This window comes from Microcaecilia unicolor, chromosome 7, assembly GCF_901765095.1.
Source record: "Microcaecilia unicolor chromosome 7, aMicUni1.1, whole genome shotgun sequence".
In the NCBI taxonomy this organism is placed as follows: domain Eukaryota; kingdom Metazoa; phylum Chordata; class Amphibia; order Gymnophiona; family Siphonopidae; genus Microcaecilia; species Microcaecilia unicolor.
The window spans coordinates 1,835,481-1,863,027 of NC_044037.1; the positions used below are offsets into that span (position 1 = coordinate 1,835,481).

Below are 27,547 nucleotides of genomic sequence, written 5' to 3' on the forward strand. Positions count from 1 at the left end.
GGTAAGACAAAATTCATCCAGCATTACTCTGGTCTCTTCTAGTGATCACAAGAGCCAACTATTCAGTCCCAAATGCTTTAACATCCTGCACTATAAAGGTCTTCAAAAACATGCCCGACTATCTTGATGAATAGAAAAGCAACTCCATCCCTCTTTCAGTGTGGTTCCAACATGACATCTGTGATTCTATTCACACCCTCAAGAAATGTGAAATTGTCCAATCAAGTCCCACTACAAGAAATACGCAGCACTGTACACACAGAAGAAAGACTATCCCTGTTCATTTCTGTAGTGCTACTAGAAGTACAGAGCTCTCTACACAAACAAGAAAGACAGTCGTCCCTGCTCTAATACCACTACTAATTTCTATAGTGCTACCAAAAATATGCAGTGCTGTACACAGACACAAAGGACAGTCCCTGTGTAATAGCACTACTACTTATTTCTAAAGTGCTATTAGAAATATACAGTGCTATACACAAATACGGTGTATGTATATGGTGGGAAAATGCGGGATACAAATGCAATAAATAAAACACAAAAGATAATCCCTGCTCAACTACTTTTAATTATCATTTCTATAGCACTACTAGAAATACACAACGTTGAACACAAACACGAAAGACAGTCCTGTCAACTATTACTATTACTTATCATTTCTACAGTACTACTAGAAATATTCAGCACTGAATACAAACACGAGAGAGACGGTTCTGCTTTAATACTACTATATATCATTTCTATAGTGCTACTGGCAATGCACAGTGCTGTACACAAACACGAAAGACAATCCCTGCTCAACTACTACGATTATTTCTATAGCGCTCTACAGAAACAAGAAAGACAGACCCTAATTAACTATTACTTAACATCAGGGGCGTAGCCAGACACCTAATTTTGGGTGGGCCTGGGCCCAAGATGGGTGAGCAGAAGTACTCTGCAAGTGATTTTTTTTTTTTTTTGTTACATTTGTACCCCGCGCTTTCCCACTCATGGCAGGCTCAATGCGGCTTACATGGGGCAATGAAGGGTTAAGTGACTTGCCCAGAGTCACAAGGAGCTGCCTGTGCCTGAAGTGGGAATCAAACTCAGTTCCTCAGGACCAAAGTCCACCACCCTAACCACTAGGCCACTCCTCCACCTCTCCCTCTCTCACCTGCATGCCATATGGTCCTTCAAACATCAGCCCCTCCCCTGCATACCTTTTAAATAGCAGATTTTCACCGACAGCGAGCAGCAACTAATACACACTGCTCATGTTGGCCTCACAGCCTTCCCTCTGATGTAACTTCCTGTTTCCGCATAGGCAGGAATACATCAGCGGGAAGGCTGTGGGGCTGGTGCGAGCAGTATGTATCAGTCGCTGCTCACTGCAGGCATCTGGTATTTACAAGGTATGCAGGAGGGACAGTTGTTGGGAGTTTTCAGCTGGTGGAACTTGGGGAATCCCTGACAGCCACATCATAGATATGCTGCACCCAAGCCCACCCTTGGCTACGCCACTGCTTAACATTTCTATAGCACAGCTAGACGTACGCAGCATTGTACACAAACACAAGAGACAGTCCTGCTCAATTACTATTACATATTTCTGTTATTTTGTATTGTGTATTTTTAGTATTGTACACAGCTTAGATCTGTTTTGTTTCAGAATTAGCGGTATAGCAAATCTCAGATATTAATAGTGTAGTGGCACTAATGGAATATAAGGTCCAAGGATACTGAAAGAACTCGCATATGAAATTGCTGATGTGCTGTTAGTGATCTGTAACCTATTGTTAAAATTGTCCACGGTACCTGAAGATTGGAGGGTGTCCAATGTGACACCGATTTTTAAAAAGGGTTCTGGGGGTGATTACGAAAGTTCATACTGGTAAGGTTGACGTCAGTGCTGGGTAAAATAGTAGAAACTATAATAAAGAATAAAATTACAGGCCACATAGATAAATATGGTTTAATAGGAAAGAGTCAGCATGGGTTTCAGCCAAGGGAAGTTTTACCTCGCCAGTTTGTTTTATTTCGTTGACGGTCTGAATAAACATGTTGATAAAGGTAAGGTGGTTGATGTAGCTTTTCAAAAAGCTTTTGACAGAATTCCTCATGAGAGACTCCTTAGAAAATTAAAAAGTCATGGGATAGCAGGCAAGGGTTCTGTTGTGGGTAGGGTTAAATGGCCATTTGTCTCAATGGAGGAGGGTGAGTAGTGGAGTTTTGCAGGGATCTGTATTTATAAATGATATGGGAATTGGACCGAAGAGTGAGATGATTAAATTTGCAGGTGACACAAAACTATTTAAGGTTGTTGAAACACATGCAGACTGTGAAAAATTGTAGGAAGACCATGGGAAACTGGAAAACTGGGCATCCGAATGGCAGATGGAAATTTAATGTGGACACATGCAAAGTAATGCACATTGGAAAGAATAATCCGCAACATAGTTACTTAATGCTAGGGTCCTCCTTGGGGGTCAGCACCCAAGATAAAGATCTGGGTGTCATTGTAGATAGTATTCTGAAATGATTGTGATGACAGCCAAAAAAGCAAATGGTGCTTGCTGGAGACTATCTGTTAATGCTGTGGTACAAAGTTCAAGTTTTAAAACTAGGGGGGAAAGAGTATGGAGATTAGTTAATAAAGTTTACTTTTTTAAATATTTTTATTCTGCCGATCACTAACCTACAATTCCTCCTTTAAACCCCAACCTTTACGTTGCCAAATCACAAGGCAAAATAATGTTCACTTACCAGAGAAATGTTCTCTTCTCTCAGAACTTCTCAGAAAGAAAGTTAAGTGGGACTTTTTCTCTTTATATAGTTTTGAATCTAAGGGGAGACTGCTTCCAACAGACCCTTTCAACCTAACGCATGGGCCAATGATCAGAAGACCCTTACTGTTCCAAACAGTTCTCTAAAAATAGCGCTGGAACAGACCCCTATGATCAAAGCTAATAGCATGCAAATTTATGTGCGCTATAAGCTCTGTTCATAGGGTTACTTCTGTGAGAGGTGAGGATTGAGCCTGGGCATGCACCCAAGGAACAATCCTCCAGCACAAGAGGTTTGACAGGTTCGGGATTTTCTCCTGGACCTGTCAAATCTAAGCCCGCCCCTCCCCAACCACAAGATCTGGAGGTCCAATGGATCTCCAGGCCCCCCACCCCCAAAAGCACAAAAACCCTGGTTGTCCGGTGGACCGCTAGCTTCCCCCTCCCCCCCCCACATCGCACAAAAACGCCTTGGTGGTCCAGCGGGACCGCTATTTATCCGCCCCCCTCCCTCTGAAAGCCTACCTCTCCGTGGTTGTTGTGGTGGGAGGAGGAGGGACTACTACTCCCTGTCTCCTCTTTGGGCACCTTCCCAAAATAGCGATGTCCTGCCCTACCCGGTGCATCCTGGGAAGCCGCCCAAAGAGGAGGGAGGGAGTTCTAGTCCCTCCCTCCTCCTACTACTATGACTACGAAGAGGTAGGCTGTCGGGGGGGGGGGGGAGATAGCGGTCCCACTGGGCATTTTTGTGCGGTGGGGGGGGGGAGGCTAGTGATTCGACTGGACCACTAGAGTTTTTATGCTTTAGGGGTGGGGGTCTTGGAGGTCCATCAGACCTCTAGGTCTTGTGTTTTTTTATGGGGGCGAGGAGCTTAGGCTTCATAGGTCCAGGAGAAAATCCCAGACCTGTCAAACCTCTTCAGTGGGTCTCCCTCATTCCTTTCTACTAGCAAACCCTAACGCCAGCTCCTAGCTGGCGTAAGGTTTGCAGCAGTAGCAATGCCCTTGTTTGGCGCACTGTCTGCTGATCATGAGGGATGAATGTTGAAGACCCTTGTTTGCATGCATTTGCTTGCAATTAGCATTCAGAGCCAGCAAGCGTGTTATTACACGTGCTGACTGACTTTGATCATTGGGCGGGCGCAAACACAGGTGGTAGAATGGTGCTATTGGCTTCTAGCGCCCATGTTTGCTTCTGATCATCGGCCCATCAGTAATCAGATTGCCCTTAATAACCTCTGCAAATATTCTACTTCCTCGCACCTTAATGAACACCTATACGGTCTGTGCCAGAGCTGGTGGTGGGAGGCGGGGCTGGTGGTTGGGAGGCGGGGATAGTGCTGGGCAGACTTATACGGTCTGTGCCCTGAAGAGGACAGGTACAAATCAAAGTAGGGTATACACAAAAAGTAATACATATGAGTTTATCTTGTTGAGCAGACTGGATGGACCGTGCAGGTCTTTTTCTGCCGTCATCTACTATGTTACTATCCAGCTTATTTTCGAAAGTGATCACCAGCCATTTCCCGACATAAATCGGGAGATGGCCGGCGATTTTGGAAAAGCAGCGTAATCGGTATAATGGACAGCGGCATTTTTGACAGCATCGCCGCTTTCCCGGCAAAAGTTGAAGGGGGCGTGTTGGTAGATTAGCGAAGGCGGGACATGGGCGGGCATGGGTGTGGCTACCAGATGGCCGGCTTTCGCCGATAATGGAAAAAAAAAAGCGGCGTTAAGCAGTATTTCGCCGGCTTTACTTGGTCCTTTTATTTCACGACCAAGCCTCAAAAAGGTGCCCCAACTGACCAAATGACCACTGGAGGGAATCGGGGATGAGCTCCCCATACTCCCCCAGTGGTCACCAACCCCCTTCCAAACTAAATAAATAAAACTAAAAACCTTTTTTGCCAGCCTGTATGCCAGCCTCAAATGCCGTACCCACCTCCATGACAGCAGAATGTGTTGTATCCTCCGACAGCCTTTCCCTGGTTGCTATGTGGCTCTCGGGTGAATGTGACACCTTTTCTGTTAGGTGCCCTGCAGAGTCACATTACCAATGCATTGTGTTGGGTGTAGGGTACTGGGCTCTACTCCCATGGTGCTTTTCCCCCCTGCTAACTGGGTCAGTGTGTGCCCTGTTTTGTTTCCTGTTGTAGTCCATGCGGTAGTGGCCATTTTGTGTAAGCCAGTTTTAGTTCCCTTTCCTGTGTTACCCACGTTAGAGAACGTAGTTATTACCTTGCATGGTGCTGAAAGAGGGCATTGTACACCATTGTGCCAGCTCTGACCTACTGCTAATCTTAGTACCAGGGGACTCTTTGCCAGTGGGGCACAACCTCTGATCTGCAGTTAACTGTGAGTAAACATGGTTATTTCAAGAAAGGACTTTTTCAGAGAGATTAGTCTTCAGGTGTGAACTGGTGTGCCAAAGTTATACAGCAGCAATAAGTCCTAGAGGCTGTATGCAGGTCCCTGGAGCAATTTTAGTGGGTGCAGTACATTTGTGGGTAGTGGGTTTGGTGGGGGGGGGGTTGGGGGGCTCAGCTCCCAAAGTAAGGGAGCTATGCACGTGGGAGCTTTTATGAAGTCCACCGCAGTGACCCCTAGGGAGCCCGGTTGGTATCCTGCCATGTCAGGGGGGCCAGTGCACTAAAAATGCTGGCTCCTCCCATGGCCAAATGCCTTGGATTTGGCCGGGGTTTGAGATGGCCGGCATAACTTTCCATTATCGCTAAAAAACGAAGCTGGCTATCTCAAACCCCGGCCAAATCCAAGGCATTTGGCTGGCCGGAACCGTATTGTTGAAACAAAAGATGGCTGGCCATCTTTTTTGGAAATACGGGTCTGGCCAGCTGTTTGCGGCGCCGCCAAAATACATGGCCGGCCATGTATTTCGCCGGCGCCGTTCGATTATGCCCCTCCACGTAATTCAGATCAGTAGCAGTCATACTTCTCCAGCGACCAAACAGGTACATGTGAAATGCATGTCTGTACATGTGTGCGCAGTCTGAATGTTTGATACCCATGTTTGTATATTTCCAGTAATTATTTCTATACAATATTTACCATATATATAAGTATGCATCTGTTTTGATTATATGCAGCCCTTTTGGCATGAGTACACATGATCTTTCTTTTTTTCCTAGCCTGCAGTGAGCAGGACTCGGAGCCTGGAGCTCGTCTTACCTGCCGAATTTTGCTTCATCTCTTCAAGACCCCACAGCTGAATCTCTGCCAGCAGGACAGTAGTGAGTATCAGGTTGACCCATTCGAGTAGACGTTCCCAGCGTGTTTGGTTGTACAGACCCCCCCCCCCCTCGGTTAATTCTCTTAACTCATCTCAGACCTTCCCTCCCCTTATTTAATTGGTTTTGGGATTTGCAGGCAGTATATAAGAAATAAAAATATCGAAGTGATGTACATTCAGGTACAGAAGGTATTTTCTGGAAAGCTTACAGTCAGAGTTTGTAGCCAGGGCCAATTCTAGAGGTTCTAGTCACACCTTGTAACCTATGACACCCCCCTCTTTCCCTTTCTGTTTCCTCCCCCAGTGTAGCATCTTCTTTTCCTCTTCTCTCCCCTCCCCTCTTCCATCCAGCATTGCCACCACCTCCCCTCCCTCCCTCCCTCCCTCCCACCTACCCATCCAGAATCACTCATAGGATTACCATATTTGTGGAGACAAAAAAGAGGACACAAAAAAATAAAATGCTGCCCCTGCCCCCCCCCCCCCCAATTCACCTTGACACCCCCTCCCCCAAGAAAGCCAGATTCTATAAGCAGTGAAAATATTGATAAAAGTAGCAGAAATGCATTTTCTTCCATACTCTGTTAAATACAAAATTAGAAGATGTAATTTCCAATAAAAGCAACGTCCATGAGCACCATGTCCCCCTCTCTTCTCCTCTCTATCCCCCTTCTACCCATGTGCTTCATTTCCCCCTTTTCCATCCCACCTCACCAATCTTGTTTCCAGCCCCCCTCCCCACACCCACACTCCATCCATCCATCCACCCACTTCTCCTCAAGCCCTGAGTCAGGGTGCGTTCCCTGAATCTACCTTAACGCCCCCTGGTGATCTGGTGGCCTCTTCGGGGCAGGAAAGAACCCCACTGTTTCCTGCCTGCTGCTTTTTCAAAATGGCTAGCGAGACTTCAAGCAGCAGCCTCGCAAAATGTCCGTGGAAGTCTTGTGAGGCCACTGCTTGAAGTCTCAGCAACCAATTTGAAGCGGTGGCAGTAGGAAGGAAAGAATATGTGTGTGTGTGGGGGGGGGGGGGTTCCTGCCTGAGATAAGCACAGCAGATCCTTAGCTGTGGGGGGGGGGGGAGTGAGGGGTAAAGCCTAGGATAAGAAAAGCTACGAGAATGGTACGGGATTTGCGTTCCAAGACGTATGAGGAGAGACTTGCTGACCTGAACATGTATACCTTGGAGGAAAGGAGGAACAGGGGTGATATGATACAGACATTCAAATATTTGAAAGGTATTAATCCGCAAACAAATCTTTTCCGGAGATGGGAAGGCGGTAGAATGAGAGGACATGAAATGAGGTTGAAGGGGGGCAGACTCAGGAAAGATGTCAGGAAGTATTTTTTCACAGAGAGGGTGGTGGATGCTTGGAATGCCCTCCCGCGGGAGTTGGTGGAGATGAAAACGGTAACGGAATTCAAACATGCGTGGGATATGCATAAAGGAATCCTGTGCAGAAGGAATGGATCCTCAGGAGCTTAGCCGAAATTGGGTGGCGGAGCAGGTGGGGGGAAGAGGGGCTGGTGGTTGGGAGGCGAGGATAGTGGAGGGCAGACTTATACAGTCTGTGCCAGAGCCGATGATGGGAGGCGGGACTGGTGGTTGGGAGGCGGGAAATACTGCTGGGCAGACTTGTACGGTCTGTGCCCTGAAAAAGGCAGGTACAAATCAAGGTAAGGTTTACACATATGTTTGTCTTGTTGGGCAGACTGGACGGACCATGCAGGTCTTTTTCTGCCGTCATCTACTATGTTACTATAAGCACAGAGGATCCTTAGCTGTGGGGGGAGTGAGGGGTAAAGCCTGGGATAAGCACAGAGGATCCTTAGCTGTGGGGGGAGTGAGAGGTAAAGCCTGGGATAAACACAGAGGATCCTTAGCTGTGGGGGGAGTGAGGGGTAAAGCCTGGGATAAGCACAGAGGATTCTTCTCAGTCCGCTACGCTAACCATTAGGCAACTTCTCCACTTTTGTACTGTCACCCTTATGGCTGCCGCTGCCAGCACAGCTTCCTACAGTCTCACCCTACGTATCCTGCTTCTGATCACACCCTGAACTTCAGCCACTGCTGGCCTCAAGCCTAAAGCTACTTCTGCTTCTGGTCTGCACAGCTGCTCCTGGTCCCACCTTTATGGTCGCCACTGTTCTCTGCCTGCACAGTCTCACTCCCACAACTACTGCTGCTTCTATCCCACGGTTTCTGATGCTGCTATCATCTTACCCTCAGTCACTGCTGATCTGCCTCTACAGAAACCTCGCCTTTTCTGTTTCACTCGAGGATGTGTTAGGCTGCTCAAATGATAGTCGATTTTAGGCTTATTCTTTTAAATTTGTAAGCCCCATAATACCAAGGGCTGTAGTGTCATGGTTTTATTACTGAGAGTGATCACTTTTATAAAATTATATTCATGTTTATTGTCTTAACACTCTCTGCCGATTCATTATTTTGTGGGCAGAAACCTTGGCATTCTGCTCACATGGATTATAGCAGCATGGAAAATCTTTCTCTTCTCTGTTTCCTCAGGATCGACCCTGTAAGAGTCTTGTGGACTCCTGGGGTTCCATAGACCACACATTAGGAATCACTGCCTTATAGGATTCTCTTTCCACTGCCCAAATGGTGTCCACAATATTTGGAGCTGTATTATGGCATTATAGTGCTGAGAACCGTAAAGAGCTGGTGCTTTATATAAGGGGTTTAAAAGCCTCTCTAAAGTTGCTGTACTTTCTGGAAAGATCGTGCAGGCTCCTGACATTGTGGGCTTCTGTTTTCATACCGGGTGTACTTTCTTTTAGGTAAACCCACTGTGGGAATTCGCTCCTCCTGTGATCGGCACCTCCTCGCTGCTTCTCAGAACCGAATTGTGGATGGTGCGGTCTTTGCAGTGCTGAAGGCAGTGTTTGTCTTGGGTGAGTGCTTCATAGAAGCAACGTTTGCTATAAAAAGAGTAGAATCCTGATAGGGCAGAAGCCCTACCATAGAATTTTTTAATTAAATTGCAATCTTTGATCATAGCTTCAAGACAGAGAAGTCACCCCCACCAAGGCTTTTTTGGGATCTTGCCAGGTATTTGTGATCTGGATTGGCCACTGTTGGAAACAGGATGCTGGGCTTGATGGACCTTTGGTCTTTCCCAGTATGGCAATACTTATGATAAAAAAACAACAAAGCAGTGGAATCAAATGCATTTATTGGAACAATACCCGACGTGGCCACGTTTCGCCCTCAGGCTGCGTCAACTGAACTGATATGCATTAGTTGGAAGTAGCAGATAAATGGAACTAGATTTTTGGAACTACTAGTGTGTATGATATATTTACATACACTTTTGATAGTTTGTATCCCTGACGCAGCCTGAGGGCGAAACGTGGCCACGTCGGGTATTGTTCCAATAAATGCATTTGATTCCACTGCTTTGTTGTTTTTTATCTACTGTTTTGTAAGCAGTTGTGTGCCTTTTTGTTTTTTTTTTGTTTTGGCAATACTTATGTAAGACCCCGATGATCAAATCCCGTTTGTTGTTCCGAACAGCACTGGAAAATTAGTGCCAGAACAGCACAAGGGATTAAAGCCCTCATGATCAAAACAGATATCATGCAAATTCATGCGTGCCATTAGTTTTAATCATGGGGGTACTTCTGCAGGAGGATCGTGCATGGCACAGTGCTCCCACTGTGAAAATAAAAAGCCCCGGACCTGCCAAACAGGCAGTCTCCCCCCCCCCCCCCCCCCCCAAGCACACAAGATACTGGAGGTCCGGTGGACCTTCTGGCCCCTTAGACCCCCCAGACAGGCCCAGTGGCCTTCTTCCTTCACCTCCACCCGCCCTGGTGGTCTATCGGCACCCACCCCATACCTTGTGGTGATGAGAGGAGTAGCACTCCCTTCTCCTTACAGCACTGCCTCTAAAATGGTGGCGCCGTGCCCAGAACATTCCTTCCATGGGGAGGGAAACCCAAACTAGTGAATCCCAGGGTGCAGGGCACCGCCATTTTGGAGGTGACGCTGGAAGGTGGAGAGAGTGCTACTCCCTCATCATCACAAGGTATGGGGAGGAGGCCGCTAGTGTGTGGGGGGGGGGGGGGGATTGGGATATGTTGCCCACTGGGCAACTAGGGAGGTTTTGTTTTGTGTCGGGGGGGGGGGAGGGGAGCTATAGTTCTACTGACCTCAGCCCCCCTGTGCCCTTGTGTCAAGAGGGGGCTTGGAGGAGCACAAGGCCACCAGGACCTCAGCCATTGGGGGGGCCGGGGGGTCCACTGGACTCCCAGGATAGATGGTGGCAGCCTGGGCTGCCTGACTTGGACGGAGGAGGGACAGAGGGTGCCCTTAACCTTAACGCCAACTCTGATCTGATGTAGGGTTAAGGCGCTATTCTGCCCGTACGAGTGGAATACTGCAGAGTTCATTTAAATCTAATTTAAATGGCCGCTACATTATTCCCTGGTGCGGGCACTGATCATTTGTGCAAAGGTAAATGCAGGTGCCAGTGGCCTCTAGCAGCACATTTCCCTTTGATCATCGGGGCCTTAGTGTTTATTGGTGGTTCTTGATCTTTATTCAGGTTTAAGAAAATGGGCATCTGGATTGTTGCATAAGTGTTGAGTTTTGTGTTTGTTTGTACCATAGAATAAATCTTAGAATAATCAATTGCAATTATAACGAAAACAGAAGAGCCGCAAGAAAAAAAAAAAGCTTCTACAGGTTTTAGCACAAGAAAAAGGACTGATAACCAAACCACCAGTCAGCGTACCCCAGAGCAGACAGTAACCGCTGGCTGTATTCTGGTTCAGTTCTATTCGGTTCAATTCTGGTAGCCGCATCTCAAAAAAGATATAGTGGAATTAGAAAAGGTGCAGAGAAGGGCGACGAAAATGATAAAGGGAATGGGACGACTTCCTTATGAGGAAAGGCTAAAGCGGCTGGGGCTCTTCAGCTTAGAGAAAAGGCGGCTGAGGGGAGATATGATAGAGATCTATAAAATAATGAGTGGAGTTGAACGGGTAGATGTGAAGTGTCCGTTTACGTTTTTCAAAAATACTAGGACTAGGGGATGAAGCTACAATGTAGTAATTTTAAAACGAATTGGAGAAAATGTTTCTTCACTCAACGTGTAATTAAACTCTGAAATTCGTGCTGGGGGGAATTGAAGGCTAACTGGTTTTATGACAGAGGTGTTAGGTTGGAATGTTTAATGGCAAGTCACATTTCTGTGGTAAGGCATGTCCGTGAATGTTCATTAATGAAATGCAGTGGGGGGCTGGGAAGAACAGAGGCAGCAGATCAAGGGGTTGTAAAGAGGCAGAGAAGGTTATCCAAGTCCAAGGTGAAAGCAGGAGAAGTTTGAGGGGCTGCAAAAAGGATTATTGGGGCTGAAGATGAATGAACTAGGGAGGAAAAGGTGCAGAGGGGAGAAGAATAAAAGATTGTGGAAGGAAGAGAGAAAATTAGAAGACTAGCTTGAGGAGAGAAGAAAGAAATTAGAATGCAAATAGTAGACAAAGCAGAACAGATGCAGATAGAGAAGGGTTAGAAACAGTTTTAAATATGCTACTCGGTTTTAACTCGCTACTAGAGAAGTTGTAATGAAATGCTCTGAGAACAAGCAGGGTATTTATATTTTATCTTTTTCAATTACCTCTACAAGAAAAAACGGAAACTCTGTGCAACAATAAAATAAGATTGATCTGAATGTTTAGAAAAACGAATGAAGTCCTAGCTGGACGATGAGAGCTTTCTATTTATTTACGAAGAGATTCACCCAAGGCGGTGTTAGCTCTGCAGGTGGAGGACAGCCTGTGATGGTGTCATCATATGGAGCCACCTTAGATGCTGCTTGATGTGTTCAAGCCATGCTTTTGTCTTTCATAGTCAATAACTTTTTGTTGTTCTTTTCACAATTTTGCCTGCAGGTGACGCGGAGCTGAAAGGATCTGGGTTTTCTCATATGGGAGGGGTTGATGATATCACGGAGGATGACGTGGGTACAAAGAAGACCAATGGAAGGACCATTTCCATAGAAACAGCAAGTCTGGATGTTTATGCCAAATATGTGTTACGGAGCATCTGTCAGCAGGTAAGTGTTGCGCATCTGCTTCTTCTGAGCTGTGCACCTGCTCTATCCTGCAGGGGAGGTTCGTCTATACTGCAGTGTCTGCATGTTTGATAATACAGCAGGAAAAAGAGGTGCTAAAGTTCACTTAAATTTGTCCTCGTCGCATATCTGCTCTTTTTTTCCTGCTGTTCTGGATTTTGCAGACCCTTTGCCTGTATGCTTTTTGGGCTGTTTCATCATACACCCTGTGCCACAGGCATGATTTATAATACATGATAGTGCCCCTGTATATTGTGGTAGATTGTGTATGTCCTTAAGGTCCATTTACATACAAGCTTCCTTGTACAGATACATATCATAGATATTGTACAATCCGAACAGTTTGATGAAGATAACTGAGACACAGTCATGCAGGTGACAGGGTTACCTGGATAAGAACCAGCAGGCTATAACTGCCCCAAAATCAACCGATGCAATGAACAGCTGAGTGGTGGTGGTGACCAAGATGACATAGGCAGATGGATGCTAATAAAACAGCCTTTTGCGAAGCCTGATGTGCTCTTGGACGGCTGCTCGTCCTACAGTCTGACTCCTCATCTCCCCAGCCCCTGCTCTCAGCTCTTCAGACTGCTACTTTTTTTATTTAAAAAGATATATTGATCTCAAAATCTTATATACTGCCTACATGTGCCCACAAGGTGTGATCACATTATTAATGTCATAATACAATGACACAGAAACATATACCTACGATACGTTACGCCTCCTGAAAAGACCACAGCAGCAGAGGACTTCCCCACACCTCCTCAGCATTTAGAGAAGAGGAGGGCTTTTAATTTCCTTTAGAATGTCTCATCATTCAATTCCCCAGGCAAATCATTCCCACAAAACTGGGATTATGCTTGAAAGAGCCCACGCTCATAACTGCACTGGCTCAACCTCAGCCACCTGCCAGGACTTAACTTAAGTCTTAAAACGTAAGCCTCCTTCAGCTTTAGTTGGAAAGAGAGGCTAGAAATCCTGAAAAAACAATCCTCACAGACACCAGCTATCTAGATTCCTAATTTAATTTCACATACTAAGAACTTGCAGACCACCACAGATCAATAACTGATAGATAAAACTCCTAAGAAAAATCCTGAAGCTTGGTTAAGCAGGGCATCAGGAAACTTACTGTACAGAGAGAGATCCTCAAATCATTCCCATTTCTCAAAAGGGAGATTTACCTCTGCCTTCAAATCCACAGAGTCCTGGTGCTGTAACCCTCCATTTCACTTGTGCATTGGGGGTAATTCTTTAAAAGGCGCCAAAGGTTAGTGTGAAGAAGCCACGTGCTAAGTACAAATTCTGTAATAGCATCTCAATACCAGCGTAAGTCTGTTTTCTGTCAATAGCAGGCAATGACAACGCCACGTGGGAAGTGCCCAGCTTAGACCTGTCCATTCGTACGCAGCTCCCACTTGTGTGTAACTGTACTAGAATGAGGAGGGGGCAGTCTACTTCTATCCCTTCCATGAGCTGTGTGTGTTTGTTGTGTGTTTGGGGTGGAAAGACCAAGATGGCAGCGGTCGTGCCATTCCTCTCCTCAGTAAGTCGACTTACTAGCTTGAACCCCATTTCAATATGGGGAAGAGGAGAAAAGGGGGTGGGGTCCCCAGCAAATCCTTCAACGTTGGGCAGTACTTTGGAGTCACGCTGGGATCTTCAGCAGTGACTCTTTCTGCCCTGCTGAAGGGGTTTCACTCGTCACAATCCAATGTGGTAGTAGCCTTGTTGAGGAGTATTGAGCCAGGGAAGGGGTTAGTCCATCTTCTATGAAGTCGCTGGAGGGTCTTCCTGCCGCTACCCTCCTACCCAGCACTTGGTGAGTGAGGAAGCGCAGTGCCAAGGACTTTTTACTGGCTATTGTGCTACAGGCGCTGCAGAAACCTGAAGTTGTAACCATTTGGGACACAATCCAGGTACTCAACTCGTCTTTGCTTAAACTTTCTACAAAAGATTCTGGCGATTTGACTTTTGTTTCCCAAGTTGTGGAGGTCCAGATCCAAGTTATGACTCAGCATACTGCTAAGTTGCAGTTTCACTTTTAAAGTATGCACCTTAGTCCACAAAATCATTCACGGTGAAGCCCCTGCATACATGTCTGATTTAATAGACCTTCCACCCAGAAACGCTAAAAGATCATCCCGAACTTTCCTCAATCTCCTCTTCCCTAAGTGCAAAGGCATAAAATACAAAGTACTGCATGCATCAACCTTCTCTTATATGAGCATGCAATTCTGGAATACACTACCACGCAACCTGAAAACGATCTACGAACTAACCGACTTCCGCAAACTATTGAAGACTCATCTCTTTGAGAAAATCTACTGCAAGGATCAAAACACATGAAGTCCATACACACTAATAGAAACGCATCAATACACTTTCTTCTGAGTTCCCTTCCCCCGTATTTTCACCACACTTAAAACTCCACCCACAGATAAAATTGTTATACCCTAATGTTCTCTTGCTATTGTTTTATCGTCTTATCAATTCCCTATTGTTACATTCCATTGTTCTATTCCCCATATGATATTTGACTTTGTCTTCCCATAACTCCTCACAATGTAACCCATAATCGTACTGCAACAAATTGTATTTCCATCATTTACAATGTATTGTAAGCCACACTGAGCCCGCAAATAGGTGGGAAAATGTGGGATACAAATGCAACAAATAAATAAATGAAAATAAAATCTCTGAGTTGCAATTAGTGAATGAAGCTTTGGTTAAAAGATAGGAATTTAACATCTTATAAATCAATGAAGGAAAAATACTACATAAGTACATAAGCACTGCCACGCTGAGAAAAGACCAAAGGTCCATCAAGCCCAGCACTCCGTCTCCGACAGCGGCCAATCCAGGCTCCAAGAACCTGGCAAAATCCCAAAATGTAATAACGATCAATGGACTTTTCCTTCAGGAATCTGGCCAGACCCCCTTTAAACTCAGACTCAAATTTTCCTAAGTTTCCCTTAATTGCACCTGTGGATATGGTATGGAAATTTGGCAGTTCTAAATTGTCCTCAGGTACTTTACCACCCTGACAAGCCTTCTGTATCTGATAATCCTCAGATAAATGCTCCACCTACATCTGGCGTGAATTTAACTGAATTTTTGGTGGACTACATCAGCAGTGACCTTTGCATCGGAACCAGATTGTAACACAGTATTGTAACTATATTACTGAAATAGGGATGAATTGTTTTGGGGTTGAAAGGTTTGAATATTTCCCGATTTGCAAAAATGACTCTGAAAAGATGCCAAGAATTCCTGGTAATTAACTCCCAGAGCCTCAGTTCTGGACCTTAATTTTCTGTTGCAGTTTCCTTGTGCTTGTATGAACGTATGTTAGGGTAAAACGTATATGTTCTTTGAGCCAGACAATTTCTGGAATTTATTGCTGCTAAAGAGGATTTGAACTTTAGGGTACTGTACAGACAGGCTTGGGGTATTTCCTGCAGTGCTTTGGTGTTACCCAAATTAATTCAGTTTCCTGATATTTTCTAGTTTGGCCCCTCATATTTCCTGTGGATGAATGTTTTTTTTCTGTTTTCTTTCTTTAATAGGTTTTCAGGTTGTTTAGATTTTTTTTCGTATTTCCTATTGTCGCACCAGATTTGCTGTGATTGTATTATTGAGATGCTGCATAAATTAAAAAAAAGCAAAAATGAAAAAACTTCTTAAAAAGTGGGCAGTTATTATGACTATAGTGTTTGATGCTGGGAGGTTGGGGCTGCCCGGAAAGGGCTTGCTGTGCAGGCAGTGTGTATTTTTAAGCCCAGGGCTTTAAAGTTCTTGAAAGTGTTTACAAACCAAGAATGCTGTAGAATGAGAGTGTGCATCTCTGCTCTGTCCTTTTTAGGAGTGGGTGGGTGAGAGGTGTTTGAAGTCTCTCTGTGAGGACAGCAATGACCTGCAGGACCCTGTACTTAGCAGTATTCAGGCCCAAAGACTGATGCAGCTCATCTGTTACCCACACCGTCTGCTGGACAGTGAAGAAGGCGATAACCCTCAGCGGCAGCGCATCAAACGCATCTTGCAGGTATGTGATGCAAGAGTTGTCTTGTGTGTGCACTTGTATTGTACGCTGTGTGTAAGATATGCTGTCTGTGTGGATATAGGTAGGGTGACCTGCCAGCAAGTGAGGCAGACCTGGATTTTCAGCACTGTTCGCATGGACTTGTAGTTCTGGTTTTTCTATTAGTTCAGCTCTGTGGGTGCACTGTACTAAAATACAGGCCTGAATCAGCCTGCCTCCCTTCATACACAGCTGTATGATCACCTCATGTACATAATATCTCTAATGTACAGTATGGAGCATATTGCCGTGCCAGGATATGTACAGTGGGTCAAATATAGGTCAGCATGTGGGTATATATATGATGGACCGGGTATGGGATATTGCAGTGTCAGGGTGTGTGAGTATATGGTGGGTTGGGTATGGGATTTCAGTGTTGGGGTGCATGTGTTTTTGCATTTTTCTTCTTTATGTAACAAATTCTGTTTTTTTCTAGAACCTGGACCAGTGGACCATGAGGCAGTCCTCGCTGGAGCTGCAGCTGATGATTAAGCAGACGGTTAACAATGTAAATTTATTTCCCTTCGATATTGCTGTTTGTGTATGAGGTACAGCCTTCTGTGTTGCTCCTTGCATTGCAGTTTCATGTGGGCCTTTGCTGGCTTTACGCTTTTCTCTTGTTCATGTTCTATAACTTCCACTTATTCTTTGAGCCACTCTGCCTGTTCTCTTTCAGGCCCGAGAGGATAGTTTTTTCAGAATCGGAGTTGTCCAGGTCCTTGCCTTTTGAGTCTTATCTTTGCATTGGTAACATTTTCCTTTCTGAGAACGTGTATGAATCATTTGTTTTGAACCTTTCAATACTTGTGAAGCTTTAACTTTCCGTTTCTAGTGCTTAGGCTGCATGGGAAGTGAGTGCAGTGATAACAGAGGGGTACCTAGGCCAGCAAAAGGTAGAGAAAAAAGAATGGCTTCATCAAAGTGAGTGGCATTCTGCTTTGGGAGTGCAAGCGTGGTAGGAGTTAGCCCCTACCTCACTCCTTCTTCCATTCTCCTGTTTTCCTATCCATTACTCTCCTCCCCCCTCTTCTGTTCTTCTTAATAATGTATTCCTTAGCAACCCTCCAGACCGGTCAAGACATTCGGGTTATGCACACCTACCAGCATAGGGAGACTAAGTACATAAGTATTGCCAAACTGGGACAGACCAAAGGTCCTTCAATCCAGCATCCTGTTTCCAGTGGCCAATCCAGGTCACAAGTATCTGGCGAGATCCCAAAAGAGTACTAAGAACCACTAACATTGAAAACTGTATATCTCCCCTGTGCAAACCCTTAGCCAGCCAGTATTTCTCAGTCTCCCAGCAGAGATAGACAAGCAACCTGTCTTGCTGGTCTGGTAGACCCTGGGGAGGTCCCTTGAGGACTGTTATCTTTCTTTTAGCGTTCAGCTGTTCCCGGGTACTAGGAATTAAAAAACAAAAAAACAAAATCTAAAGAACAAAAGGCAAAACAGTGTTTCTGGGGTGTTGGTTCGTGCGAGCCACGCTGTACCCCTTGGGGTGTTAAACACCTAAGTGGCCGTGTTCCTCCCCCCTCCTCTTTGGAGTGTGGACTCCTCTGTGCCTCGGCTGATGGTTTGTCTGGGAACCTTGAGTGCCCTATGGCTGGTGAACAGCTTGCAGCAACTCCAGTGTTAAAAAAACAAACAGCACAACAAGCGATTTTTCGTTAGTTCCCTAAAGGGGATCATTGCTGTGGAGCTCATTTCATGCAGTGGTTGTTGGAGGGCTGACATTCAGGGCAGACAGCAGTGAAATGTTCCTGGTGGATGTTTCTCTCTGCCTTTAGTGGTTCCACGGAATGAATCCTGGGCAGCTGCTTCATTGCCGCAGCTGTGCACATCGCGGTTTGGAGGCACCTAGGGCACAGTGTCAGTTCTGTGGGGAGCCGAAGTTGTGCATAGAGCAGATTTCCCCAATAGACCGTGGGGCTTCGGGGGAGGTGAGTACAGCAGGTTCAGCTTTGGCTGGCTGTTCAGTGGTGGTTCCAATTTTGGTGGGAACCGCCAGCATTTTGTCTTGCTCCTGGAGGCGCCTCTCCTGGGACCTGTGTCATACAGGGCAGGGGGGGGGGGGATGTGTTCCCCCCCCCCACACACTGAGTTTGTGCAGTCTCTCTGTTGGGCCTGGCAGGCAGGGCAGTGTATAGTCCTCCCTATACTAGGCCTATAATATGGCCCTGGTAGCCCCCCAGTTTTCCTAGCCTTGCTGTTATCAGCATATTTATAGTCTCTTCCTGCAGCTGCATGTAAGCCACAGTGCTTTTTCAGTAAATGGAAAGTACATGTTACATATCAAGGTGACACTTGGGAGGAGAGGCTATGCGGCCCATATATGGCAGATACAATTGGATATAACCTTGGTGGTGATGAGAGACTGAGGACCATGCGAGTCCATGATGTTCTAACGGAAATATGTGTTCAGAGAGGAAGGACACCAGGTGTTTTATAATATCTACTTGTTTGCTACATGGTTTTTTGCACACTGAGAGCATGCGTTATTGATAAGAAATTAGCCAATTGCCACAAAGTGTGCATGTGAACACAAGTAGGAGAGGATGGTAGAATACAGGAAATTGCCATTTTTGTATATTACTATATTGTGTGATGGAAGGAAACAGGAAAATCCATATATGACCATAAGTTAGTTTCAGGCGGATCCAGGGGTGGGGGCCCCTGGTTCAGAAGCTGTGAAGAGGCTCAGACTGGATTGGGCTGGTGTGGTGGAAGAGCCCTCAGTCCTTCTCTCAGAGGAGGAGGTCAGTGAATTGGAGGTTGAGGGCACTGTGGAGAGGGGTCTGGAGGATGAGGTGCTTCCTGTTGAGGACCTTTCAGTTGTTGTATTTTTCACAGAGATGAGCTGGCAGAGGTGATTGTACAGGTGGCCTCTACTCTTAAGTTTGAGCAGGAGTTGTTGGCTGCGGGCAGTTCGCAAGTGGACTTCCTGGTTAAAGGTATCCATCAAAGTCTTTTCCGATGAATCAGGATTTGCAGGACATTGTGCAATCCAAATGGTCTTCTCCGGATGCCCCTTGTAAGGTGGCTTGGCTGGTGGGTAAATTATACCCGATTCCCGTGGCGGATAGGGAGACTTTGAAGTCTCCTACTGTGAATGCTCTGGTAACAGCAGTGACCAAAAAGTCCACCATTATGGTGGTGCGGTGCTTAGAGACCATCAGGGTAGGCGGATGGAGTCTCTGTTGAAGCATAATTTTGACCTGTTGGCGTTGGCTCTTCAGGCATCCACCTGTGGAGGCCTGGTGACTAGGTAGTCTTTCCGATGGACTGAAAAGGTACTAGATGGTCCTTTTCTGGACAGGGAGGCCTTGGTCTGGGAGCTAGCCAAGATTGAGGTGGCAGATGCTCTCTATGATTTGTTGAAAACTTCCGCTAAGAATATGTCTCTAGCGGTTGTGACCAGTAGAGCATTGTGGCTTCAGGGTTGGGCTGCTGATGCTGAGTCTAAGTTTAAGTTGTGCTCTTTCTCTTTCTGGGGTTCTGTGCGCTTCGGGGAGGAGTTGGACAAGTTGGTTCGAGGTTTTGGGGACAATAAGGTTCCCGGCTTGTCTGAGGATAGGTCTGCGTTGAGTGGTCGCAGTATGTCGTCCCGGGAGCGTTTGAGAGAGGCCAAGCATTATCGACCGGTTAGGTTTGGAGGTACCCAGCGGGGTCATATTTTCCAGAGGAAGCAGGCCTTTTGAGGTGGTCGTCGGGATGGTCTTGACTCCAGCCCAGGGGCTGCTGGACCATCTCAGATCTCTCAATGAAGGTGTGGGGGTCCAGTCTCTTGCGGGACTTTTACTAGAGGTGGACCCAGGTGACAAAGGACCAGTGGGTCTTGGAGGTGATTTGAGACGAGTATGCTTTGAAGTTCGAGCATCCGGTTCTGGATCTATTTTTGGAGTTTCCCTTTTGTTCCCATCTGAAGGCGGGGGTGACAGGTACACACTGGGCCGTCATCTTCAGCTAAAATTGGTGGTTCCAGTGTCCAGAACAGAACACAGGCTGGGATGTTATTCGATTGATTTTGTCGTCCAAAAGAAGGAAGATTCTTTTCGGCTGATTTTAGATCTAAAGTGGTCAATGGGTTCTTGAAGGTGCCCTCCTTCCGTATGGAGACATTGCGGTCAGTGATTGCGGCAGTTCTGAAAGGCGAGTTAGTACTACTTCTACTGCTATTAAACATTTCTATAGCACTACTAGACTTACGCAGCGCTGTACAAATTAACATGAAAAGACAGTCCCTGCTCAACAGAGCTTACAATCTAAATTGGACAGACGAACAGACAGCTAGGGGTGGGGAAATTGCAGTGGTAGGGGTGATAAGTGAGGGTGTTGAGTAAGAGAGTCATGGTTAGGAGTCCCTGTCCAGCAGTCTTATCAGCATTTTCTGTGTTTTTCTGTCTTGGGAGAGCGTTTTCAGTTTGTGCTCTCCCGTTCGGCTTGGCGACGGCACCTCACACGTTTTCCGTAGTGGTGGTGGTGGTGGCTGCCTTTTGCCAGGAGGGCATCCTGGTCCACCGTTACCTGGACGACTGGTTGATCTGAGTGAAGTCTCTGCAGGACAGCGAGCAAGTGACGGTTCGAATGGTGCAGTTTTTGGAGTGTCTGGGTTGCGTGGTGAACCCGGTCAAGAGTCATCTGTGGCTCTCGTAGCGTCTGGGGGTGAGTTTTGACACTTAGGCAGTTTGTGTTTTCCTGCTGTAGTCCCGGATTGAGAAGCTTCAAGTTCAGATTTGCGCTCTTCTTTTGGTGCGGGCTCCCAAGGTGCGGGCGTATCTTCAGGTGTTGGGGTCCATGGTGGTGACGCTGGAGGTGGTTCCTTGGGCCCAGGCTCGCATGTATCTGTTGCAGCGCTCCCTTTTCTCACTTTGGGGTCTGCAGGTACAGGACTTGGAGGTACGACTAATTCGGTGGGGGGAACCTCTGCGCAGTCTGCGCTGGTGGCTCTGCAGTTCCCATTTGGAGAAGGGTGTGGCATTGGATTCTCCGGATTGGGTGGTCGTCACTACGGATGCCAGTCTTCTCATTTGGGGTGCCTATTGCCTCGGCCAGGTAGTACAGGGGCTTTGGTCAGTGACGGAGGCACAGTGGCCTTTCAACAGGTTGGAAACCAGGTTGATTTGCCTGGCTCTGAAATGCTTCAGTTGTCTCCTCAAGGGCAGAGCAGTGCGAGTCCTCTCCTACAATTCCATGGCAGTCGCATATGCCAGTTGAGAGGTCAGCATGAGAAGTCAGCCCGTGCCAGAAGAGGCAGTGTTGCTGCTTTGCTGGGCAGAGGTTCATCTACAGGGCCTCTCAGTGGCTCATATCGCAAGCATGGACAATGCTCAGATGGATTTTCTCAGCAGGAATACCTTGGATCCAGGAGAGCGGTCTCTGACCAAGCCGGTCTTCAAACAGATAGTACGGACGTGGTCAGGCCGGTGTTGGACCTTATGGCGACATCCAACAATGCACAGGTGCTGTGGTTTTTCAGTCGTCTGAAGGATCTGTGGTCTGAAGGCATCAATACGCTGATTCTCCCATGGCCGGCCCAAGTTCTTCTGTATGTCTTTCCTCCGTGGCCACTGATTGGTCGAGTTCTTCACTGGGTGGAGCACCATTCCGGCCCAGTGTTTCTGGTGGCACCAGATTGGTCTCGGAGGCCATAGTACAGAGACCTCATGCATCTGGTGGTCGGGGTCCCTCTACATTTGCGGGACTTGGACTGTCTGCTTCTTCAGGGTCTGATCTTGATGCCCGACCCAGTTCAATTATCACGGCATGACTCTTGAACTGACGAGGCTGAGGAAGAAAGGTTTCTCTGACAGGGTAATCTCTACTCTGTTGCACTCCCAGCGGCCCTCTACTTCACTGGCCTATGTCAGGGTCTGGAAGATTTTTGAAGCCTGGTGCCAGAATAAGGAGTATAATTCTTTGCGTGCTTTGGTTCCAGAGATTTTGGAATTTCATCAGGATGGTTTTGATTGAGGTCAGGCGTTGGCCTCTTTGAAGGTGTAGGTGGCTGCCTTGTCTTGTTTTTGAGGGAGGGTTCAGGGGCAGGCCTTAGCCTTTTCCACAGATTTGCTGAGATTTCTGTGAGGAGTGAAGTTTCTACGGCCTCCTAGGCATTCTTTTGTTCCCTCTTGGGATCTCAATTTAGCCTTGGAGGCTTTGGTTGGTCCTCTGTTTGAGCCATTAGGGGTGAGTACTGAAGGATGATGCTGAAGGAAAGGATAGTGAATTTCCTGGAAGCCAATAAGTTACAAGATCCGAGACAACATGGTTTTACCAAAGGTAAATCGTGCCAAACGAATCTCATTGAATTCTTTGACTGGGTGATCGGAGAATTGAATCATGGACGTGCTATAGACGTAATCTACTTAGATTTCAGCTAAGCTTTTGACACAGTTCCCCACAGGAGGCTCTTGAATAAACTTGACAGGCTGAAGATAGGACCCGACGTGGTGAACTGCATTAGGAACTGGTTGACGGACAGACGCCAGAGGGTGGTGGTTAATGGAATTCGCTCGGATGAGGGAAAGGTGAGTAGTGGAGTGCCACAGGGATCGGTGCTTGGGCCGATTCTGTTCAGTATATTTGTGAGTGACATTGCCGAAGGGTTAGAAGGTAAAGTTTGCCTTTTTGCGGATGATACTAAGATTTGTAACAGAGTGGACACCCGGGAGGGAGTGGAAAGATGAAAAAGGATCTGCAGAAGCTAGAAGAATAGTCTAAGGTTTGGCAATTAAAATTCAATGTGAAGAAATGCAAAGTGATGCACTTAGGGAGTAGAAATCCACAGGAGACGTATGTGTTAGCCGGTGAGAGTCTGATATGTACAGACGGGGAGAGGGCTCTTGGGGTGATAGTATCTGAGGATCTGAAGGCGACGAAACAGGCGGTGACAAGGCGGTGACTGTAGCTAGAAGGTTGCTAGGCTGTATAGAGAGAGGTGTGACCAGCAGAAGAAAGGAGGTGTTGATTCCCTTGTATAAGTCGTTAGTGAGGCCGCACCTGGAGTATTGTGATCAGTTTTGGAGGCTGTATCTTGCTAAGGATGTAAAAAGAATTGAAGCGGTGCAAAGAAAAGCTATGAAAATGGTATGGGATTTGCATTACAAGACATGAGGAGAGACTTGCCGACCTGAGCATGTATACCCTGGAGGAAAGGAGAAACAGGGGTGATATGATACAAACGTTCAAATATTTGAAAGGTATTAATCCGCAAACGAACCTTTTCCGTAGATGGGAAGGTGGTAGAACTAGAGGACATGAAATGAGATTGAACGGGGGCAGACTCAAGAAAAATGTCAGGAAGTATTTTTTCATGGAGAGAGTGGTGGATGCTTGGAATGCCCTCCCATGGGAGGTGGTGGAGATGAAAACGGTATTCAAGCATGCATGGGATAAACCTAAAGGAATCCTGTTCAGAAGGAATGGATCCTCAGAAGCTTAGCGGAGATTGGGTGGCAGAGCCAGGGCTAGTGCTGGGCAGACTTCTACAGTCTGTGCCTTGAAAATGACAGATACAAATCAAGGTCAGGTATACACATAAAGTAGCACATATGAGTTTATCTTGTTGGGCAGACTGGATGGACCGTGCGGGTCTTTCTCTGCCGTCATCTACTATGTTAGTATGTAAGAATCACACTTTGAAGTCAGTGTTTTTGGTTACTATTTCTTTGGCCTGCAGGATTGCGGAGTTGCAGGCCTTGTCTTGTAGAGAATCTTTCCTGTTTTTTTCCAGGGAGAAGGTGACTCTGCGGACAGCAGCTTCGTTTTGTGCCCAAAGTGATTTCGGACTTTCATGTGAATCAGGTCATTTCCTTGCCTGTTCTGGGGAATAGGATGGGGAATGTTGTTCAGCGTTGCTTAGCACACTTGAATGTGAGGCGAAGGAGTACTTGAGGAAGATGGATGACTTTCGCCTCACGGACAAATTGATTGTGCTTTTTGGTGGTCCCAGGAAGGAGGCAGCTGTTTCCAAAGTGACTATTGCTTGGTGCTTTAAAGAGACTATTGCGTTGGCTTATCTTCTGAAGGCTCATCCAGCCCCGGTGACCATTAAGGCTCATTCCACGTGGGGTGTAGCGGCGTCCTGGGCAGAGTGCAGTAGAATCCCATTGCTGGATATTTGCAGGACGGAGGTGTGGTCATCATGCCATTCTTTTGTGAAGCATTATAGAGTGGATATGCAGACCAGGCAGCATGTGATTTTTGGCACAGCAGAGTTGTCTTCAGGTGTTAGGGTGTCCTGCCCTTAATGGCTAGTGCTTTGGTACTTCCCAAGCATCTTTTCTGGTCTGGAGGGTTGCTATGGAAGGAGAAATTAGGCCTTCCTTTAGACCCTCCAGATCAGTTAAGAAACCACCCTTGTTTTCTTTGGCGCGGAAGTCTGTGTTGCATGAGTTTTGGGTAGGGAATTCCTTGTATGCTGCTCTGCTTATTTAGTCTTTCATTTGGAGTTGCTGTGGGGCCTATTCCCTCGGATTCTTCTGAAATGTGATGTCCTCTGTCCTCCCATTTGTCTGTTTTCAGAATAGATGTGGAATGTAGAAGTCTTTGCTTAAAGCCCACCTCTTCAATGCTGCGTTCGGCACCTAACTCTTACCGTTCAGTGAATCCAGACTGCCCCAATTTGACTGCCCCTATCGGACCGACCGTTCACTTGTCTATTAGATTGTAAGCTCTTTGAGCAGGGACTGTCTCTCTTTGTTAAATTGTACAGCGCTGCGTAACCCTAGTAGCGCTCTAGAAATGTTAAGTAGTAGTAGTAATGTTGAGAGTCTGAGTGGTTATGGGTCTGTCTTGACCACGTGTGGAGTCTGGTGTTCTTTTATGCCAGACAGATGAGAAGCACGTCATTGATATTTTTAATTTTTTTTCTTGGTCCGGGTACAACTGATGGGGTTTACCTGTTGCTCTGCTTTTTTACTGAAATACTGACTGGCTAAAGGTTTGCACAGTGGAGATATACAGTTTTCAAAGTTAGTTGTTCTCAGTCTCCCTCTGCTGGTAGGTGTGCATAACCCAAGCGTCTTGACCGGTCTGGAGGGTCTAAAGGAAAGAAAATTAGCAGGTAAAGCCCAATTTCTCCTTTAAGAGTTAGTGTTGGGTGAGCAGCATAACTGGATCAGCCCCAGGATGGGTAAAGTGTTTCTATTCATGCAGTTCATTAGTTCAGTGAATCATAGGGAATGCAATGTAGTTTCTCTGAAACCCTTCCTTCCACTCCAGCAGCTGCTCTTCTTCCCCTCGCTTCCCAGTACCTCACTGCTATTAAAGTACAGCTGCTGGGGGTTTGTTGGTAGGAGGGGGGAGAGATACAGCAGCACTGCAGTTAAAGGATGGGCCCTTGTAGGAACCAGGTCCTCGGAGCTACTTCTGCTTCTACCCCAGTAACACTTCAAAGCCAAAAGCAGCAGCCAGGGAAGCTAGGAGAAATCTTTATCAAGCAGCAGTTTCTGTTGCTGTACCATCTCTAGCAGCTAATTAACTTGTATCTTTCAGTAGAACCAGTTGGCATCATGAAGCGGGGAAGCCGCAGCAGTTCAGACATGTTTAATGAGTATTTGCTATACTTCTTTTCAGTAAAAACAAAGTGGTTATACAGGCTAAAATAGAATGGAGGAAAGAGCTTCAAAATATTAGGACAGAGAAGACAGTCAGTGTAGGCCTCTATGAACCAGCTGACCTCAGGAAGGCTAAGGAGAACAGATGTGTCTTTCAAGTAGTTTTAAATGTTGGGTAAGATGTTTCAGCTCAAATGGAAGGAGGAAGTGAGTTCCAGAAGAAGGGGGCAAGGAAGAAGGCAAGACTAGAATGGGGATGACTAGCCAATGAGCAGAAACAGAGCGGAGGGACCTTGATAGAACATAGGGGGTGATCAGTGATGCAAGGTTGAGGGCAGGGGGCTACCAGCATAAAGTGCCTTGAAGGTCAAAGTGAAAACATGATGAATTCTGAAATTGATGGGAAGCTAGTGGTGAAGACAAAGGAGAGGAGTGACACAATTGAAGTGTCTGGCACCTATGAGAAACCTGATAGAAGTGGGGGTTTTTTAATAAATTGTAACCTTCTTATCTGAACCAAGCTGAGTCCAATGTGAATGGCACAGTGTAACTAAAGCATAGAGGAGCATGAGCATCCAAATGTGATGGAGGGCCAAAAAGTAGGACAAGTCAAAGGAAAGTTGATGGTCTAGATAAATGCCCCCTTTGCCCTCTGCACTCCCCCAAGTTCATCTCTCTCTTCTGTCCCACCCTCCCCCCTATCTCTCCCTCTTCCCTCCCTGAGGCCAACATCTCTCCCTCTCTCCATTCCACTTCTTCCCCAAGTCTGACATTTCTCCCTCCCTCCCTTCTTTCTTGTACCCCGAGCCAAGGAGTTTAGGTAAAACAGGAGATGGGTTGATGTCAAAAAGTTGACGCTAATTAGGTTAATCTCTGTTTCCCCTTCCCGTCATTGCCATACATTCAAAAGAAAGCAAGCAAACCTATGAGCTGCCGCATCCACGTTGTTTGTTTGGTAGCATTTTCATATAATCTCACTTATATTTTCAAACATGCTGGCTTGTGCAGCATACGGATGTACACAGAGGAAGTATAATAATGAAATAACTCTTCGTAGGTAGAATAGTAATTTGTTATACATCGTAATCAGTGTGTCATTTGAAGGGGCTGGTTATATTTATGCAGAGATGTTTTTCTCCTGGTGAAGGTCCACTAAAACTGACATTCAGTTATGGGAATCAGGTGCTCAACGTCTATTTACTTATTTATCATATTTATAATCCCACATTAAACTTGAATTACGTTTGAAACCTGGGACCATTTACAATCTTTTTTTTTTTCCTGTCTACATCAAAAGAAAAAGATGGTATGTAACCCTGGCAGCGCTATAGAAATGCTAAGTAGTAGTAGTAGTAGATTCAGTGGTATATTATTGGTATTGAATAATGAGGGAAGGGCTTCCTTCATGCAGAAGTTCTGTCCAGCGTTGGTCTAAATGTGCCAACATTGTCTAGTTCAGCATACTATTAGCTGCCAATGTTAATTATGTTCAATGTAAAAATAAATCTGTTGGCTCAGGCTGCTTGCTAAGTGAATTATTCCATCTCTGTTTCATTATTGCTACCACATATTAACATATTATGGGCATTTGCTTAAACTTTGATTGTTTTAATTTGTTTATCCAGACCATACGTGCACATGGTTTTGCTTTTAAACCCAAAGGTGAATCTTAAGAATGGTTGAACAATTAGGTATAAACTGTGTTGTTTCTGACTTTACTTGTTTTGAAGTGCTTTGGGTCCTGGTGATCTGTACGTCTGAAGTCTGGAATTTTGGAAGACGGAAATGAGAAAATAA

The 27,547-nt window shown here is 46.1% G+C and overlaps 1 protein-coding gene across 1 annotated transcript in view; it reads left to right on the plus strand.

Moving 5' to 3' along the window:
* The window catches only part of MED12 (mediator complex subunit 12), a 295,163-nt gene that overhangs the window by 163,314 nt on the left and 104,302 nt on the right, over window positions 1-27,547 (plus strand). Inside the window, 5 exon segments of the mRNA XM_030208869.1 lie at window positions 5,912-6,013; window positions 8,811-8,924; window positions 11,928-12,091; window positions 15,978-16,157; window positions 16,630-16,701. Coding sequence (XP_030064729.1) covers window positions 5,912-6,013; window positions 8,811-8,924; window positions 11,928-12,091; window positions 15,978-16,157; window positions 16,630-16,701 — 632 coding nt within the window.